The 20,048-nt window shown below is 40.9% G+C and overlaps 2 protein-coding genes across 6 annotated transcripts in view; both read right to left on the reverse strand.

Annotated features, from left to right (window-relative positions):
* Positions 1-625: 625 nt before the first annotated feature.
* Positions 626-8,373, reverse strand: rpia (ribose 5-phosphate isomerase A (ribose 5-phosphate epimerase)). Its single transcript, XM_056392813.1, has 9 exons — positions 8,082-8,373; positions 7,393-7,453; positions 6,946-7,001; positions 6,566-6,625; positions 6,252-6,316; positions 6,098-6,166; positions 5,637-5,778; positions 3,569-3,668; positions 626-3,348 (listed from the first exon to the last, which is right to left on the reverse strand). Exons 1-9 carry the CDS (start codon positions 8,256-8,258, stop codon positions 3,251-3,253), a joined length of 828 nt encoding a protein of 275 aa, XP_056248788.1. The 5' UTR covers positions 8,259-8,373; the 3' UTR covers positions 626-3,250.
* Positions 8,374-9,642: 1,269 nt separating this feature from the next.
* Positions 9,643-20,048, reverse strand: part of slc4a11 (solute carrier family 4 member 11) — a 93,421-nt gene continuing 83,015 nt past the window's right edge. For all 5 annotated transcript variants that reach the window (XM_056393327.1, XM_056393329.1, XM_056393331.1 and 2 more), the window contains 5 exons: positions 18,769-18,934; positions 16,943-17,116; positions 15,509-15,704; positions 14,188-14,357; positions 9,643-12,623 (listed from right to left, as the gene is read on the reverse strand). In XM_056393327.1, the coding sequence (XP_056249302.1) occupies positions 12,557-12,623; positions 14,188-14,357; positions 15,509-15,704; positions 16,943-17,116; positions 18,769-18,934 (773 nt within the window). In that variant the 3' untranslated portion in view covers positions 9,643-12,556. The remainder of the gene's footprint in view (positions 12,624-14,187; positions 14,358-15,508; positions 15,705-16,942; positions 17,117-18,768; positions 18,935-20,048) is intronic.

A 20,048-nucleotide genomic window follows, 5' to 3' on the forward strand; every position in this document is an offset into this window, starting at 1 on the left:
CATAGTTGGTCAACGCATGTGTAATAGATTCTATAATGATTTTGGGAGGTATATGAGGTCATCGTGAACCGCAGTAAGCACTTTGCATTTCTAGCGCCCCCAAGTGGCCAGAAAGGAGAACGGCACATTCAAGGTGTTTATTAAGCTGTCATCTTTGGTTTGAAAATTAATTTCCCATCGTCTTTGACATGAAAATTTAAGACTATCCCGTACTTACGAAACAATACAGGCTTGGGTCATCAGAATAATTATTAATTAATCTCCTGGGCATTTGTTGATTAATGGATTTTTAATGGATTGGTCTATAAATGAACAAAAAATAGAGAAATATCACAATTTTACAGAGCTCAAGTTGCTTGTTTTGTCTGACAAACAATATATATATATATTTAGTTTACTATAATAGACTAGGCAAACCAGCAAATAACTGTGAAGCCAGAACCAGTGAATGATTTGGCATTTTTTGCCTTAAAAACAACAAACAATTCTTATAAAAACTGTTGCCAGTTTATTTTCTGATGAATTAACTGTTTCTGCTCTTATATCTAGTCTGTTCTTCACCACATCATATTATTAAGAAGAGACAAGAATGAATCATCAGAAATAAAACAAGGAGTCATACAGATATAATTTTGGTCCTGTATTGATTCACAAAGAAAATAGTACCATCACAGCAAAATTCATTATCACAGTCAATTGGTAAAGAAAGAAAAGAAAAGAAACGCTGGTGCAAAAATATCCAACATGGTGCACACACTGTATTTTACCAAAACTGGGCCACATGTTCTCAGTTCAGTTAACTTTTACTTTGTCTACAGGCCCCTCGGGGGGTTACACATTCCAAAATTCAGTCACTTCCATTTGGTTTATGAGGGTAACATCAGACCAGAATAGAGTCAGATTGCTCGTCTCAAATAACCATGGCTTTTAGAAAAAAAAATGTGCCAGCCAACTGCATTTGCTCGCTTGTATTAAATCTCCCAGCCTCGATGTTCTCCCGAGTCTCTCAGAGCTGTACATACAAAAACATAAAAAGGTACAAAAATAAAACCAGTGTAAGGCATGGTGCGCCAAAAAGCTGAGTGAAGAGCTGCATTTCAATTAGAAAGATATTAGTCACCCGGGGAAAAACAAAATGACAAACTATCACTAACCCCAAACAAATGATGGTTTCTCTGAACAGTGAAAGTAAAGAGACACAACTGGACTTTTTTCAGAAGAGGAACGCAGCACTTCTCATTACTTTTTGAGAGGACGGGTGTTGTTCTGTTCTGTAAATAAACTCCCAAGTATTTTAAGATAATTAAACCGAGCACCGTGCTGCTGAAACTTTCTGCATCTTCAAAGCTGCACTGTACAGTTTTATAAAGATTTATTATAAAAGATCCAGAACTAGACATAAAATTCAGTAAAGATAAGGTGAGAGAGAACGACCGAACCAGACACGAAATATCCTGTTTCTTTGTAAGAGCCGAAGACAAATTCAGAGACTCATCTTTTGTCCTCAACTTCGGCATTTCTGACACAATTATATATTGAACCGCTTTCCGAAAAACTAAATATTGCAGCTATTAGTGAAATTTTACAGTTTCCTACAACATGACCAGCAACACATCCAGTGAATTTTACTACATCTGAAATAAGGACAACGTTCTGCCAAGGCACATAAAATGTACTTAGGGTCGTTTTAGTTGCACAGTTCATCAAATGTGAAACTTTTAAAGCATAACTGCCAATCGTCATTACTTTAAAACATTCATTTAGGATTTTAAGGTTATGACAAAGGACTTCCTGTGACCGGACCCCTCGTGTAAGGAATAAGAGACAGTCATGCAACTGATATACAGGCACAAAAACAGAGCAAACACAGCAGAGGGAGGTACATGCAGAAAAGTACACACATCCAGTGAGGCTGTGGACTTTAATCCTACTGACGTGACTAAGTGTAGCTACAGGAACCCCTGTTGAAACTGAGAGGAAACCACAAAGATTTCTCAAACTCTGTCTTTACTCAGAGAAGAAAGCAGATCACTGCTCCATGGCAACAGTGGCAATTATACGCTAAACTTCAAAACACCAGGGAGAGTTATATTTCAACTGCTACATCATGACTATGAACCCCGCTGAGCAGCAGACCCACCACATTTAACCTATAGCTATAATTGTCCAGCTGGTTCTGCTCACAGTGAAGGAACCGTGTGACAGAACCGAGTTGTTTGCAGATTGACATACATGTCGGTGAATGCAGCTGATTGGCTGAGATGGTAGAAAAAAACAAAAAAACAAAAGCAAAATCACTTTAAATGAGATGAGCGACAGTTTATTTTTCTCAAACCCTGTGTTGACATGTCTCTGCTTCCATACCAGTGAAACACATGTTGTATTCATTACAGGCCAAACAATGTCAATTATATTGAAACACAATGACCAAATAATGGAAGCTTCAAACCTGCACCACAGGGTTCCTCTAAACTGTCAATAATCTCATTAATTTTTGGAGCTTCTTGCTATTTAAAGTAGCATATTAATTAGACAAATTAATTTCTTGAAAAAAAGTTTAACTTCTTTAAGTTGTTGTCATTACTCCTCCTTCTGTGGTTCAATTAAACTAAAAGACTTCAGGGCATTTCAGCTTTTCTTTTCTTTTTTTTTTTACTGCTTACAAAGCCGTGAGCTTTCATTTGACTGGTGGACTTTTATTTGCAGCAGATGATAATAGTTTGATGTAGGATTATGAGCTTTTCAAATGTAGCTTTAATAGCACTATTTCTTTTATTAGGACTTAAAATATAATCTCAAGGCACACCTTAGTTTCATCCTGCAGAACAGCAGCGATTCACCACACTGGTTGAGAACCATAGCACTGCAGACATTCAGTCAAACCCAGTAATTACAGGAAGAGCCAACATTCCCAGTGTGACCAGGCGGCCAAACCGAGCAACGATATAGAATGAAAAAACAAACAAACTGTATGTCAGACGGACTTGATTTTACTCATCAGGCACTTTAAAAACTCACAGAATCGGAAGCACCACCTGCAGGATGAGAAAAATCAAGTGATCCTGGATGTGTATCTGGTTTTGAGATGTGTGAAAACTTCCCTGCTACAGTTTTGGACAGATCTGCTGGAGGCGCAGCTCTGTCCAAACCCAGTCCGAGACCGGGGCGTAAATCACTAAAGGTGGCACTTGCGGGAGAGAGTTGAGGTCATTCGAGGGGAAGGGTGACGACGGTGAATGTGGCAAACTCCTCAGTTAACTGGAGGATCCCGAACCTGCACGCTTCCATCCTCCATCCCAAAGTAAGCCCGCTCAGCCATGCCGACGAAGAGCCCCGTCTCCACCACACCTGAGGAGGACACACAGAGACGCTGAGCGTTTTGTTGTCGTCGAGCTCGAATCCAAATTGCACGTTTAACACCTTTCAAATGTCTTGCACGATCACTTCCCATTTCTGAGATGTTGTGTGTGTGTGAGAGCGATTTGTTGGCAGCTGATTAAACACCTTCATCCAAACTCAGCTGCACTGAACTTTACAAACCAACAGCTGTCGTCTGTCGGCTCCTCACCTGGAATCATCTTGATCGCAGTGTTCGCCTCCTTCCAGTTCTGAGCTTGTTCAAACTTCCAGTCCAGGATGAAGTTACTGTTGTCGGTGACCACGGGACCCTGAGAGCCACACGGACACAATTCAGATCCCAGACTCTTTCCAACATCAGTCACAAGTTCCTGTAAAGGCTAATCGCACACTCAGGACGGGCTGCCAGCAAACACACATTTCAGGGTTACCAACTTTAACTTTTGTGATTATGAAGTGCTCATGTGCGATTATGAGGCAAGTGGAGATTAAATAACAGCCTGTGTGTAATCATCCAGGCTTCCTGGACAAACAAACTGGGACCTGTCCCGCTCTTTAGCAACACAAACTGTTTACGGGCACAACAGTCGAAATGAACTGTAAACACATAAACAGCCGCAATAATAAAACAGGCACTCGTGTCTCCTGCTGGATGTTGTTCATTTAAAAAGAAGTGAGTAGGAGGTGAATCATTAAAGCTGGACTCTATGGGCTGTTAATGAGGCAGACGCAGTACATGTGTAGGTGTGTGTTGCCCTGTTTTCAGTGCAGGCTGTACCGTTTGACTGTGGTAAGCCTTTCCTTAAAAGATGCCCTGTGGAGTTCTCCTGAAAACAAACAAAACTTCTTTTTACACTGTGTGTTTCTTTAACAAATGTGGTGAATGCATTTCCTTCCATCCCCCCCGACTCATTTACATAACTGTTCTTTTATTTTACAGCATTTTAAACCCTGAATTGGGTTTGTCCCACTGTCCACACTTCGGTATTAGTGAGTGGTCACAGTGGTCACTAGTGTGACATATTTCCGGTAATCGCCACACTGATCGAATGCCTGTAAAGACTGCGAGCATGCGGAGGTTTATCAGAGCTCAGTGGGACACACTTGACTAATAAGGACAGTCTGTCACTCACACAGATACTGTACACGGCACAACTGAGCTCAGATAACTTCACGCTTTCACACATACAGTCAGATGGCGGGAAAAAAAAAAAAACACTTTGCGGAGTCGAGAGGAGGAAAAACTTAGAGAGTAATTAAAGGGAGTTACCTAGAGGAATGTCAGGTTGACTGTACATGAGAAACATAACGTTTTATTTTGATAGTTTCTGTCTGGTAACATTTTAAAGTATGGAACCTACTAAAATAAATCTAATACTGACGTTGACAGTGTCGGATCGATCGATACATGAGGATTCGACCTTGTTTATACTGTTTGGATATGAAGCTTACAGATAGACTGGTGTAAGGTTAAATGTTCTGTGTGCATCTGTGTTCCTCTGACACAGGACACACTTTCCTCCTATCTGACGCTCACTTCACTGCTCAACACTGCAAGTGGGAGTGACCCATTGTTTACATCGATGTCTGCTAGCTTACAGTCTTCCTTCCTTTCCTGGCTGCATATGTTGGCAGCTCATCACCACCTGTAGATCAGTCGGATGGTGCACGTGTGTGTGTGTCCCTGTGCATGTGCACGTGACAAAACAAGGACCCTCTTGTGTAAAGAAAACCGGCTCCTTAGCACTAATAGAAGTGAAAAGCTCCACAGGCGATGACTCAACAGGTAAAGGTTCATTCAGTGTCTCGCTGGAGGACACAGGCTGTTCTACGGACCTGTGACCTTGAAGACGCTTTATCCACTATTTCACCCTCTGCTGAATCCTGTGATTTCATTATCTCCACAGAGAGGAGTGGAGTCAAAACATGAAGTAAAAATGCAGTGTGTCATGAAGAAGAGCCTGCATTAGAAAAACTATAAAATGCTTATTTATGCTGCTCTGATCCTCTCTGAGAAGGTGATTGTGAAGTTTTACTGTCACTATGAAAAGGTATCGCCACACATTATTCTCAACCTGGACCTCGGCACCATCACAGACCCCAGGGAAGAGACTGAGCTCTGACTGTCCTGTATGAAAACACGACTCCACCCAGAAGCAGCACAAAGAAAAGCAGTGAGTAATTGTGAAATTGCTGCTGTGACAAAAAGAGAGCTGCCGCTCCGACAGCAGAATAAATAGAAGTGGTGGATACAGAATCCGAGCCAATCGTCCACTTACTGCTTTACTGACAGCCATCCGTAACTTGGCCTCCCCTCCAAAGCGCTTGGCTATCGTCCTGGAGACAGGAACGTACGCCATGGGGATCACTTCAATAGGAACTCCCTTCTTCCACTGCTGGCCCAGAGCCTTGGAGTCTTTCCTGAGAGGAGAGAACAGAATACAAAACAGAGGAGAGTAAGAATTAAATCTGCACACACACACACACACACAACACACACACACACACAAACACACACACACACACACACAGCTTAAATCACATCACATTTTTACTAACTTAACCTTAGCTATGCCATCTGGAAATATTTTCTCTTGGTGCAGAATTATACAGTCACCGTTTTTACTTCACATGGGAAAGTTAGGCTGAAAACAATGACTTTTACAAATGTCAAAAAAACTTTTTACTTGTTGGCGAAAATATCGTCGCACTTTCTGAAGGTAAAGTAGCAAACACAAACCTGAAGTCGGCAATGACGACGAAATGTTTAGCACAGCCGGCTACAATCTTCTCCTGAGTCAGGCAGCCGCTGTGGGACGGAGGGAAAAAGGTGTGAGACAGATGTGAGAGGGAACACAGCTGTCGCTCTGCCGTGTGCGCAGAACTGGACTCACCCTCCGCCTTTGATCAATGTCAGGTCTGCGTCCACTTCGTCTGCTCCGTCGATCGCCACGTCCAGCTGCGTGGTGGGAATGTAAAGAAACGACTTAACACACAAGCAGAAAACTAAGCACAGACTCTGGGAACAGTCTCTACGCTTAAAGAATTCAACACTCAGGGCTCCACCGTTTATGTTTCTCTTTCAGTTGCACAGGCATAATTTTCCACAACGCTCCAATTCAAGCTGACAGGGTTTTGAGCGCCAACATATTGTGGCCCTTTCTCATTTACATGGCTTTCAGATTCATTTGTAACAGGCCCGTCATACCTCTGGGTGCCTGTCCAGATCCGACAGTGTGAGGCCGTGCTGCAGAATCAGCTGACGAGCCTGTGGGAGGGAAAGCGCAGGAATGAGACAGGAAGCCAAGGAGAAGCTGTGATACACTTTACTGTGTTTCCTTTTAAGCATAGAAGAAGTACATTTAATTCATGTCAGAAATGTAGGATTTACTATCTCTCCTCTCGCAAGTCACTTGTAATGCATCTGTGAACGTGTCAATCTCATTTTAAAAGCAAGTCGGAAAAGATGTTGTGAGGCAACACATTGCATTTAAAGCCACAATGCTGCACGCAGTTACCAAATACTTGGTGTTGCATGACAATAATGGATCGTGTTGGTCTCCACTGAAGTGTCTCACTCAAACTAACCTGGAAGGAGGTGGGCACGCACACGATGTTGAGCTTCTCCTGACGAACTCTCTCCGCTGCAACAAATAAACAAACACAGTTTAAGAACAGAAGAATCAATAGTGCTGTTACATTTTGCATTGGTGACAAAAAAAACCCAAATGCTGCTGCTCCTGCTTGATATATTAAGCAATTCACTTGTGTAGTAAAAGCAGAGAAATGTGCACTATATCTGACGCACAAACCTGTTTGTACCAGCTCTGTTTTTTATGTATGTATCATTTATTTTATTGTGTGCAGTGTTTTCTGCATTTTTAATCTTAGCTTTACAGTTTTTATGTGGCTTTGTAAAGCAAAGTGCAGCATAAATACATGTTATTTACTTACTACCTCTGGAACAGAACCTCAACCATATGCTTTGTGTGCGACAAACATTACAAAAGTCAGATTTACAGTGGCTTCACTCACCTAATCTGTCCACAGCATAGACAATGGTTGACCCGCTGCCCACTCCAACCACCTGGTTGTTCTACAAGACACAGAAAAGATTCTCAAACTCATAATACAACCATGCAACATTTCACACCAGGTGCTGAAATAAGTGACAGTAAAAACCTGCCATGAGCTGACATTTACTTTACACAGTACCACAATATAAAGAACAGTCCACTTTAGGAAATAATGATGTAATGTATTCATGACGTGCAGGACACAAAACTTTACAAGTTATTTTCTATATTTGTTATCAACAGACTGCACAGATGTTGATGATATTAATATTATCTTGTTTTCTGACACTTCGTGAAGAGTAAAGTTAACCCCAGCTAGCAGCTAACACATGCTGTAAATACACAGTCAGTATATTTAGCCCTTAATGCCGAACAAAGTTAGCCCACTATCCCGGGACAAGCATGCATAACACGGACCTAATTCCCTCCTAAACTATCCGGGTTAGATAACGGTAATAATTAACAAGCTATGCTAACGTGCATGTTTTCGGACTTTAGCTAACTTTGCTAGCTTGCAGCCCCCGGAGCCCCCTGAAGTTAAAGACAACAAAGTGCCGTGTTTAAACTGAGCTGGTGGGAAAAATACAAGCTAGCAGCCTGTGAACACATGTGGCTGGATGGAGGAGCTAACAGCGACACTGACTGTACCTGGACGTGGTTGTCCACGGCGGCGTACGCGGCTAGCTTCTTCGCCTCCTCTGCCATGTTGTTAGCGACAAACCGACTGAGCGGACACACGTGTTTGAAGCTGCCGCGCCTCCGGGACGCTGAGGAGAGGAATCCAGCTGCAAGGTTACCGAGGGAGACCCACCCCTGGAGTCTCATGACCCGGCCCACAACACAGAGAGAGAGAGAGAGAGAGAGACAGAGAGACAGAGACAGACCCAGGTCTCTCCCCCCCCTTCAGCTACATGTGAGCTGCGGGTAAAGCTGTAAGATCTGCGGCTGCTGCTTTAACTCTGTGTTCGGCTTCACATGACTTAGAGATCTGCGGTGATCTGCGCATGCTCAGCGCATCGGCGACACTGCACAGGCAGTACACGCGCTCTGTATTATTACACTGACAGATGTTTCTATTATTCTGTCTACTCCATTTATTTCAACAGGAATAAGCTAAAAAAAAAAAAAAAAAAAACAAAACAGACACACTTCTCTGTGCAAGACAATAGAGGTCACCAGCATCACAAGCTACATCCTCCACAGGGATCACAAAGTTGACTCGACACCTCTGTAACACACTTTAATTTACAAACATTCATGAATGGGGATTTACTGGGTTTATTGGTGTTAGCAAGGTGTACCTAATAAACTGCCCACTGAGTGTACTGTTACACACAATACAACAACAACTCAAGATGATTTTCAGCGTGTGGTGGAGCTGAAACTCAAGTTTGTCCTGAAGGTGGCGCCAGAGGAGAGGTTATGGGGCTGCTAAAATTTGAACGGGTTCATCCTCTGGGGAGCATGAATGTGCTCAGTGATCTTTATAACATTGCTGTTAAATTATGAGATTGCTTATGTGCATTGAAATTAGATTTGCTTTTATTTATTTTATTTTTTTAAAAGGTAAATTTACGAGCAGATTTTGGTATTTGTCGTGTACAAACGAGGCTGCGATTGTATTTTCAGTTTTTAATATTTCAATAACTACAACTCCTCCTGTCTGCAGTATTAACACATAATGAAGGACATAGAAAAACTCAGGTGTAACAATGTAAAATACACCTTCACTGGAGAAGTTATACTGACAAATACTTTATATATTTCGTTAATAACACATGATTTGTCCTTATATTTTCTTATTTGAATGTTTGTATACTGATGATGAATGTTAAATGTTGGGATTTGAAGTAAAATGTCACAAAAATACAATAAAAAAATGTTGAAATTTTGATTTAAATCAGGAACTAGATGATCAAAAGCTATGAAAACAACACAACAAAATCTTTCAGTGTGTGACTGAAAGCTGAAAGTATTTCCATTGGTGCCAAAAAGCTTTTGATACCAGGTGCAGGTTACTTAACCCTGACCGCACTTAATATCTTAACCTTGTGTAATACCTTAAAATGGAACAAAGTGTTGGTCAAAGCGAATCCCCCTCTTAAAGTTATATATACACATATCAAACATTGTGACAGTGTGGAAAGTAATTTAGATATTTTATGCTGTTCCAGTTTCTCAGACACGGCAATAAACACAAGTAAACATGAATATTTACATCACTACTACTTTTTATTTGGCAAACAGCTTGAGATAGTCTCTCTTTTTCAGTGTACAGTATATATATATACTATAGTAAACCAACACATTTTGTTTGATAACCATTTTTTTCTCATTTTTACATATTACAGCTTACAAATATAGCTGATCTTTTTGACAAAATTACAGATTCTGTTTGACACCTAAATTAGTATGCTATATAAAAATCCACACATCTTACATTCATGATTAGAAAAAGTAGGCTATATGAAATCAGGAAAAGAAAAGAGAAGAAAAAAACAAAAACAAAACACCACAGTACGCAATTTCAAACAAATCCAATTAGGAGAAGGGGAGTCGAGGTTTCACAAACAGAGCAGTACGTCTTTCACTCTGAATCCAATGTGAAGTCCTCTGAGAGAAGTTTGCTGCTATTCCAAAATCATCAGTACAGAGAAGATATCAAGGAACAACAACAATACTGTCACATACGAAGAATGGTTTAATCTCTGTACTCGGTCCAAAGTTAGAAACTAATACCTTGCCATGGATTATAATGGAATAGTTGATAAAAACTAAACTTTGCATTGCAAACTGTACATATTACTTCATAACTCACAATCTCTCTCTTCTCTCACCAGTGCTGTCTTAAGGCTTAGTCCAAGGATTATGCAAATGCTTCCGAGCTTTCCTTTCATGCCTTGCTATCTCGGCATGAGACATCTGCTTAAATTGGACATCTTTCTCACATCTGTAAGACAAAGCTGAACAGAACTGCATGAGGGAGCTGCCATTTGGATATTGGGAAAGCAACTAAACCGTAATAAATTCCGGCACTGTGAATGCCTGGTTGACAGGCAAACTTTCTCCTTTTTTTTATTTTTTATTTATTCTCCTTGTGTGCCATAATTGAATCAGCACAGAGCAGTTTTTGTACCATGAGGATGGACTGAAAAGTTGCTGTCTTAAAAACACAGCTGGCCTGTCGTTGCTTCGCTGATGGGTCGGCCTTTCGCTGGGAAACCCGAATTTCACCAGTGAAGTCCTGTTTTATACACAGTATTGCTGAATATTGAGCGTTGCATTCAGTTTATTGAGAAGTTACGGTTTGACTTGCTACTTTTTTTTTCTTGTGTAGGTTACATGTCCATTGGCATCACATCGTATCAAAAACCCAGATAAGACATGCTTTAAGCAAACCAGTGCTTAGAAATGTTCTTTTTTTTTTCTTTTTGTACTGTAGATAACAAGATAACCTTTTCCAGACGTCTGGATTATTACATGACAACGTTTGCAAGCATTGATCTAATCATAACATCTAAATAGAAAACAAGACCGGATTATTCTAAAACTCATCTCTGAACACTTGTTCACAAAAAGAAAAAGAAAAAAAAGGGATGCAATTTTGTTGAATCCAAAGCCCACAAATGGTTTTTTTTTTGTTGTTTTTTTTTTAAATTTTATTTAATTTTCTAACCTCACCGGACTCTCCGCTTTACTAGCAATGCACCAGAACTGTGTTGGACTTTGACATGGAGCTGGAAGGGACTTTGACATGTAAACACTGCGGCAAAGTCAGATGTAAGACGTGACACTCAAAATACAAGGAAGTGTGGAATGTAAAGGAGCAAACAGAGAATTACAGATCACTTTCCAGTTCAGGGGGAAACACACAAAATTATCATTTTGAACTCAAAATTCTGATAAATAAATATTCTATTTCAATTTAACCTAAAATACTTTTTGTATATTGCTATAATATATTCTAATATATTCATAATTTGATAAAGATTCCACTATATGTTTTGGTTTGTGCTGTCGTTCTAAATAATTACATTTAATATATACCTGTGGAATGTATTTTATATTTCATTGAGCACTTAAATTCCACCTTAAAAACGAGGTTTTTCTAAAGAGCTGGCAGGAAGCTAGATGAAAGACAGATTAGCAATGTGCCCATGACACACAGACACACACACACACACGTGCACACACACACACACACACACACCTTTTTTTCTCTCTTTAATGAACACTGACATTTATTGGAATGACTTCGAAACTAAATATGTCCGGGCACAAGTGTCCTTGATAGAAAAAGGGGGAGTCACAGCTAAAAGGTGCAGGAATGTAAAGGTTTCAACACTTGCACGATGACAGAAATACAAAAGGGTTAAGACTGACTTTACAGTGGCCTAAATGCAGTGTTTCTTACCAGCTTATTCACGAATGGAAAAGTATTTAAGTACTTAGCAACACGGTGTAAGTATGTAAAGTTCACTCACATGACAGTGTACAAACACAGTGTGAGGGCAAAGTGTCAAAAAGAAAAGATACTAACATTGTGCCATTACACCTTTCTAAGTGCTATACAGTGTACACTGGCAGATTTCTGATGACTTACACGGTATTAGTAAGTACTTCAAGCACTTACCCACAGGTTCAAACACAGATGTACACACTGCAGTGAGGGTTTTGTAAAGTGTTTTCATACAAAGTAAAGACGTGAGAGGAGAACATGGAGGTATATGGCACTGAACGATCTGACGGGGTCAAACGGAGGTGAAACAGGGAGTTCTGGACAGTCCTGTTTTTTATTTTTTTTTTATTCATTTTTTTTCTTCAGCAGAACTTTTCCCCAGAGAGATGCTGTCTGTCCACGGTTTCGGAAAAAAAAGATTTCCCACAGCTCTCATCTCTCTTTCCTCACACGACTTCCCACATTTCCAGTGCTTCACCTGAAAGAATGTTCTTATCAGATACAAAAATCAAAACAGTCGGTATTTCTCCTTTTTGCTTCCGTACAGTTTTGCATTGAAAAATATGTTGTTGTTTTTTTTTTTAAATCCTCATATTTCTTTTTTAAATTTTTTTATATATATTCCAGACGTCTTTGTGGTTCCAGAGCTCGTCTCCGCCTGTAGCTACATGTGTTGGGCGTCCATTATGTCCAAGTATTTGGCCTCAATGATATGAGGAAGCACGTTGTTCCTGAACACAGAGGAGACAGAATTTGTGTCAGCTGTTACTTGTTGGGCCGAGAATGAGAAAGAAAACACACACGCCAAACAGTAAAAATGTCAGATCTTATCATACAAGATTGATCACTTCTTTCTCAGTAGCACCAGTGAACAAGAGAGTTATCAACAATACAGTGGAGCTGGTTTCTACAGGAATGCGAGTGGGTGAGAAAACGCTGCATCTACAGTTTATCAGGTAGACTTCATTAATGCAACAACGCAGCAGTAAATTCTCCTTCATGAAGGGAGGTGTTTAGAGAGGTGTTGATTTGGTGTCTGATCAGTTTGGAGGATGTCGTGTGTGGAGCTGTTGAACTGGACTACACATTAAAATGATAGAAACACGTCTCAGCAACTGAACCAATGTAACGGATCATTAATGCTGCTCATCGTCCGCTGATCAACCCAAACTGTGAAAACCAGACTTTGATAAAACTGATCAACTTTTTAAAGAAAAAAGTCACAAATGTGTGACTGTGGTTTAAAGGTCCCATGTTGTTTAAAGGTAAATGTCCATGTGTTGTTTGATTATAGATCAGGTCTATCTTCTATATTAATACTGTGAAAGTATCAAAGCCTCAGTCCACAGAGAAATGCACACAGCCTGTATTCAGAAACTGAGCCTTAAAACCAGCTGTCAGGACTTCCTGTTACTTTGTGATGTCACAACTATAGTATAAGTCACTGACCTCAGTAATGCCCCAAGCCCCGCCCACCTGGACCCACCATTGCAGGATTTGGTTTCTCTGAGTGTTTTTACCTGAAATCTGTTATATTTTTAATTAAAACCCTCAGAAAACAGTCACTCAATCAGAAGAGAGGCTCAGAGCCTCCTCTCTTCTGATTGGCTCACAGACCTGTTGTTACTAGAGCTCCAGAAAGAAGCCTGAGAGAGGAGATGTAAAACTACACTGAGATGGTTTTTGGTTCTTAAAACCACAAATATATCTTCTTACGGATCAACACTTCAAATAAAACACAGAAGTGTAAAATAAGGGACCTTTAAACTTTGAAAAGTGCTTTATAAATAAAGTTAACTAATCTTCTTTAAAGTTTAACTGTATTTCAAATGCAGACCTGCATTATTTATTGACGACATCCCACTAGTGTGATGCACTGAAGAAAGTCAAGGAGAGTGTGGTGAATTATTCTGTGAATTTACAAATATCATATATAATGCACTACGCCCATCTGCTGTTAGCACTGCAGCCACTGTTTTCACACATTAGTGAGACTGAGCAGATGAACTGCAGCACAAAACGTTAGTATCTCAACTCCACCGCCAGATGTTTGCAGCTGAAAAACATTTAACCTTGTTACAGAATTTAAAAATGTAATTAAGAAAAATAGAATTATCTACTTTATGATGCTATGCAGAGAGATTCAGCTCCGGGAACAAGAAGATAAAACATGTTTTCATCCACAGGCAGATTCAGGTCAGACGCTGCACTTGTTACTTGTGAGCTGCTGAATGTCATCAGGGTTTAAAGCACTTGAGAAAATCATTTAGTGGGACAAAATGGCCACGGTGGTACCTGATTGGGATTAGCAGGATCATGAGCAGAGGGAAGATCATCTTCATGTACGGTATCGGGTACATGCCAAACGTACACAGCACCAACAGCTGCATCATCTGCAGGAAGGTGAAGTAGTGGATCTTCCTCTGGGGCACTTTGCGGATGTAGTGGGTGGGCGGGTAAGACGTCTGCAGGAGGTGAGAGGATCAGAACAGATTAAAAAACAATCTCCCCTGAGGCTCTTTTCCTCGCTGTCCTCAGGTCTCCTGCAGTCTTAGAGAAATGACTAAGGGAAGTGGACGGCCCACACACCTCTGAGAAGTGAGCTCTGGGTTTTAGATCATAAATAACATTTCTCTGTCAGAGGATACTTTCTTAAAAGTACAATAAGTATAATATTTATAGCATGAGGGGTCTCCTGTGTCAGTGAGGGAGGTGGGGTTCAGGAGAGAGGTGGCTGATATTATTTTAAACCTGAACTCAGTCAGATTATTATATAAAAATGTATATTTCCAGAACAAGTGTGGCTGCAGCAGACAAACAAAACTCGTCTCCCACAGCTGATCCTGAATGATCTGCTGTCAGGTTTTAATCTTTTAAACAGCAGGTTAACGTTTGCTAACGACCTGCAGTCGTTCTGGAAACATGACTCATCGAGAAAATACAACAACAAAACTCAACAAATCTCGACTCTCCACGGTCGAGGGCTGGAAATCAAACAACAAACATCATGTGCCACAGGAACTGAGATGTAACAAAGCCTCTTGATGGTTGAATATGATCATACTTAGTGATTAAACACAAATTACTTTTTTGTTAAATAAAAGCGAGATACAAAATGACACATGGTTTGACATTTGTTGAATATTTCTTTGTCACCTTCATGTTGTTGCCTCTCGCTGCCATGTGGAGGCACTAACGTGTGAAGTTACCAAGAGGAAAAGTGTTGCTTCACTGAGACAGCAGGGAAGGTTAAATCGGACACAAACACAGAAGAGAAACCCTGATCGTTTCCATGCATGTGATTTGATGTTTGATCTGGCTGAAGGTTCAGCAGATAATCAATAAAGACGAGCATCAGAAATCATCTTCACGTGGCCGACACCACACACTAGAATAACACTGTTACTAGCTGATCTGTCTTATTTCACCGAACCCCACCCACACTGTTTTCTGAGTTGATTAAAACAAACACCAAGAATTATATTTGCAAATATTATTTGACTCAGGTCTGCTCCTCCAGGACCGGGCACCCAGTCAACTGTTTGATCTGCAGAGCCCTGCGACATATGGTCACACACACACACACACACACACACACACACACAACCTTTCTCACCTGCTCCTTGAGGAGGAGAGCCATGCGGTCGCACATCTGGTTTCCGTCGATGGAGGTGAGGGCGATGTAGAGGAAGAGGCCGTACAGGACGGGTTTGGGGATCCACTGCAGCGGGACGGGCAGCAGCAGCACCGACACGCCGATGAAGATGTTGGCAGCCAGAGACGTCAGCCGGGTCTCCTTCACCTGGACAATACTGAGGAGACGGGGCGACAAACGCACGACGACAACAACAACACACACACACACACACACACACACACACACACACACACACACACAAATATGAATGGCTACTGGAAACAACACAATTGTTTCATACAATGCAGCAGACAACATTTTTTCTGGCATTTACTTATCAGTGTTTTTGCACATTTTCATTTGACGAAACTGTGAATTTTTCAGACAGAATTTCCAGAGTTTCGACCGTCGTGAACAAACTCAGGTTATATCCTCATTTCTGCAGGAGTAAGTTTAACAAGTTGTTTCTTGTTTAAACTTATTGAAGACAGAGGGAACTTCCTTGTGTTCTTTGTATTTTGGCTGTGTGGGCTTCACCAGGTCGGGTGTAGTGTTGTGTCATCGAAGACGAACAGTCGAAAATAAGTTTTTGCTTCAATAAAATGTTTGATTTTTGACAGATTGACAGTTTTATCTCTTCCAATCTCTTAAAAATATTAAAATAAAAAAAAACCTTAGAGGAGGGAAAACCACATGTGCATATTGTGCTTTCGGAGTTATGGCTCTTAAACTTTGGACTTCAGATCTGGGGAAACCGTGGATTCTCTGGAGACCCGGATATTTCACTTGTATTTGTGTGGTTTTTATTTTCTTCTATTCATGTTGTTTTTTTCCTTTTTATTAAGTCTCTGTGAGTCTGTATTGTCTGTTGCTTTATTTCTTTTAATTAATGTGAAACACTTGTTCTTGAGAGCTGCTCTATGAATAAATGTACTTACTTCATTAAAGGGGAGGGTGGGGGGGGCAATAAAAAGGGAATCACTGCTTTAAATAACCACTTTTTCAAATTTTCCATAGACAATCAGATTTTGTAAATTTGGAATATTAATTTCCTGATACTTTCAAGAAGCCTGAATTTCATATTCTTCTAATTAGATCTCTTGTTCTTATAGGAGATTGTCTCCCATGACCCATTTATCACACTTGACTACTTAAGGAATCCTGAGTATATGCTAACTATAATTTAGCTCATATCTGTGCGGCCAGAATGATGAACTTAATCCTCTAATCTCTTAAAAACTCCCTCACCTCTTCCACCCGCAGAGAAAATGGTTAGTTACATAGTAATCATGCAATCAGAGACGAGCAGGATACAGTAGCTCGCGAACCTAAATTACAGTCACCACACGCTCTGAAGACGACCTTTAATTGAGCGTCTGATTAGCGCCGGCGGTGAGAGGGCGGGTAACTCACGTCTCGTAGAGGTGCCCCCCCTCCACGCGCTGCTCCACGAAAGCCAGCTGGCGCACATGGAGGGTGGAGTGGGGGAAGGCGGCGTGCATCCAGGGCAACCCCAGCACCGACATCAGTATGTTAATGAGCCCAGAGAGCATCAGGTCCCAGTGATACGCCGTGCCCTTCAGCAACCTGAGGAGCAGTGACACTGTTACACACTGGAGCACAACATCTCTCCTGAAACACACACACACACACACACACACACACACACACACACACACACACAAAGGGCACCATCCTCCTAAGGTGAGCGCTGCCCTTCAACACAACCTTGATAAAAAAAAACACTCACATTATTCACCAATTCTCGCTCAACACACAAGACACACGTTGCGCCCTCTCTCATGTTCCCATATGAACAAAAGCACAAATCAAGATGATGTCACTAATGATGACATCATGAGAGGAGGGCGACGTTACTGTAACTTCACGTACAAATAAGAGCGCGACGTTTATGATGCCACACAACGTTTTTTTCTGCTCGTGTTAGTTAAAGATCACTGCTGCACATACTGAAGGGTGTGTGTGTGTGTGTGTGTGTGTGTGTGTGTGTGTGTGTCTTTGGGCAAGCTTCACACTAAAACTGTGAACAGGTTGTGTGACGGTAGGCGAGTGTCTACAGCATTTGTTCTGTAAAGCCATAAGGACTCACTGATCAGTCCCATCCTGCTGAAGTGCCCTTGAACGTGACATTGACGCCCCTGAAGACTGTAAATTACCAATAAATAACTATATTTATTGGTAAATACGCCTTTATTTTCATTTATTTCCCATCAACCAGAATGCACGAGCTGTTTTTAGGTTAAAAGTTTGTTTAGTCTAAATCTATCTGCATGATGACGACAGATATTTCAAATGGATAAATAAATAAATAAGGAAAAGAAAGAAGAAAGAGAGTGTGACATGAGAGAGACATGTGCAGGTAGAGAAACTGCCAAATGGTTCAATAAACATCTTATTTCCAGACTAAGAAAGAAAAAGAAAAACAAGATGTCAAGCAAATAAAAGAGCGCAGCAGATAAAAGAACCAAAAGAAAAAAGCAGGAACAGAAATAGCCACGAGCTTTTCCAGCTTCTGTCCAACATGAAGGATGTAGTGATGGTCAAATAGGCGACTTTGAATCTTATTTGATTTCATTTAGAATTTTTTTTGTGCAGCGTAAATAAGATCACAACAGTATAATTTATAAAACTATATGAAATAGTGTCGCACAGATCAATACTCTTGGAAAGCACTCGTTTTTTTTTTTTTTAAAGCTATAGCAGCCGCTGTTTCGCCTACAGGTGAATTCATCCTTGTTTGAAACAGACATTTAGATCCAATTAATTTCTCCTCAACAAATGTACGATGAAAGAAGATAAAGGCTGAAATTCCATCATTATAGATTTTGGCTGTAGGGCTGGTTGACGGTGCGTCTGTGGGGCACGGATTAGCTCTAAATTGGTCTGTTCAGTGCAAATGTAGAAGAAGTAAAAGAGCTAAAAGAAGTAAAAGCTCAACACTGTGTTTTGGCTCTGAGGCGTCTTCAGAGCTCCCCGACTGTGACGATTTGACTCAGATGTCAAGTTTCTGGCTCAGTTCATCCGCTCTCGCTAACAAACCGGCAAATATCCGGTTACAGCGGGACCTAAAGTCGGGTCAGTGGATCCCTAAAGGTCCCTGGTGGCGTTTCGAAGGGGCCACTATCATTACCCAATCCTCCGACTAGGTAGTTCTCTAATTGCATATTAAGGAATTTATAAGTGAGATAAAGAAATGGGGGCTTTTTCTCAGGATGTACCTGTTCTCTGGCGCGTTGGTCAGCGAGACAACGATGTTCTGGTCGATGAAGATGAGGAGGGCGAGGAGGAAGCCGAGGCCCATGGCGCTGACGACGTTCAAAGCCGACAGGCGCTCGAATGGAGCCACGTTGAAGATGGGTCGGTCGTGAACTTTGAACACTGGAACTGTTCGAAAAGGAAGAAAAAACAATGACCACCAGTTTAATTTCACATTAAGATGTTAGAGACGTTCTCTCTTACATAACTTTAGCTCGGAGCTAATTGGCTGCATCACTGTGACATCAGTCATAAGGAGGACGTCTTGTGATTTGGGAGAGAGAGAGAAATAATAACTGGAATAATTTTTGTAAAGAATTATCTGTCTAAAATTCTCTCCCACGACTTCCAAACTCAACAGATTTTTTATCTTCACAAACACAACTGTCCCTCAAACTGCTGTGATGACTCATGTTTTCACACCAGCAATCATTTCACCAGAGGGGCTGGATTTTTCTTTTTTTTTTCACATGCCTGATATCTCATTTAGGGCTGTATCCCCTCCACTGCAGTTGAATTAAGTGCAGTTGGTTAAATTTAGGAAGAAGTGACAATACAATAATGGGTCTATTATCTTATGACTTATTGTCTCAGGAGGCAAAGAAACAGAAAATTGGCCAGGCACTTAAATTTAAATTCACTTGAGGGTTTGGCGCTCGGCTCTGTGTTTCCGCGTCGACCCCTGGAGAACAGCTGCTGCCTTGGCAACAATGAATGGAGACTCAAAATGATGCTAAACAATAGAGGATAAAAAACTGAAAACGTCCAATGTGTTTTGGCCCGTGCCTTGATTAAGGAACATAAAAAGACAATAAAGGTACCGAATGAGGGAGGCCTTGCAGTTGCAGAGCCGTGTCCTGGAGGTAAACGGGCCATAAGTTTGAGCCTCTCAGCAGGTTACAAACAACCTCTGTGCTTAAATTCAAAGAAACAAAGTGACAACAAACTCCCATTATAAAAGTCCAACAACAGCTGATAACAAGAGCTGCGAGAAGACGCACTCTGTATGTCTGTGCATGCTGTCCAGCGTTGTGATGTGGGAGGAGTTATTTTGGGCCTCTATTGTTTTGTTCTTTCTCTCCATAGACCATGTTGCTGATTGAAACTCTACCTCAGAAGATGAGCAACGATTAGAAATATCTGGTTCTTTGATGAGACAGAGAGAGAAAAACTACAATTCCCACTGTGCATTTCAATAAGAAAAAACATCACTGAGCTTTAACTTCTGTCACGCTGACGGTGA

The sequence above is a fragment of the Seriola aureovittata genome, chromosome 13 (genome assembly GCF_021018895.1).
Source record: "Seriola aureovittata isolate HTS-2021-v1 ecotype China chromosome 13, ASM2101889v1, whole genome shotgun sequence".
Taxonomy (NCBI): domain Eukaryota; kingdom Metazoa; phylum Chordata; class Actinopteri; order Carangiformes; family Carangidae; genus Seriola; species Seriola aureovittata.

What these genes read in the sequence shown, in the direction of transcription:
- rpia (XM_056392813.1), bottom strand. Translation starts at nt 8,258, where the DNA reads ATGAGACTCCAGGGGTGGGTCTCCCTCGGTAACCTTGCAGCTGGATTC. An exon ending in GCGTGCCCACCTCCTTCCAG is followed by an intron (nt 6,626 to 6,945) that starts GTTAGTTTGAGT and finishes TCCCTCCCACAG; the next exon opens with GCTCGTCAGCTGATTCTGCA. An exon ending in GGATGGCTGTCAGTAAAGCA is followed by an intron (nt 3,669 to 5,636) that starts GTAAGTGGACGA and finishes TGTGGCTCTCAG; the next exon opens with GGTCCCGTGGTCACCGACAA.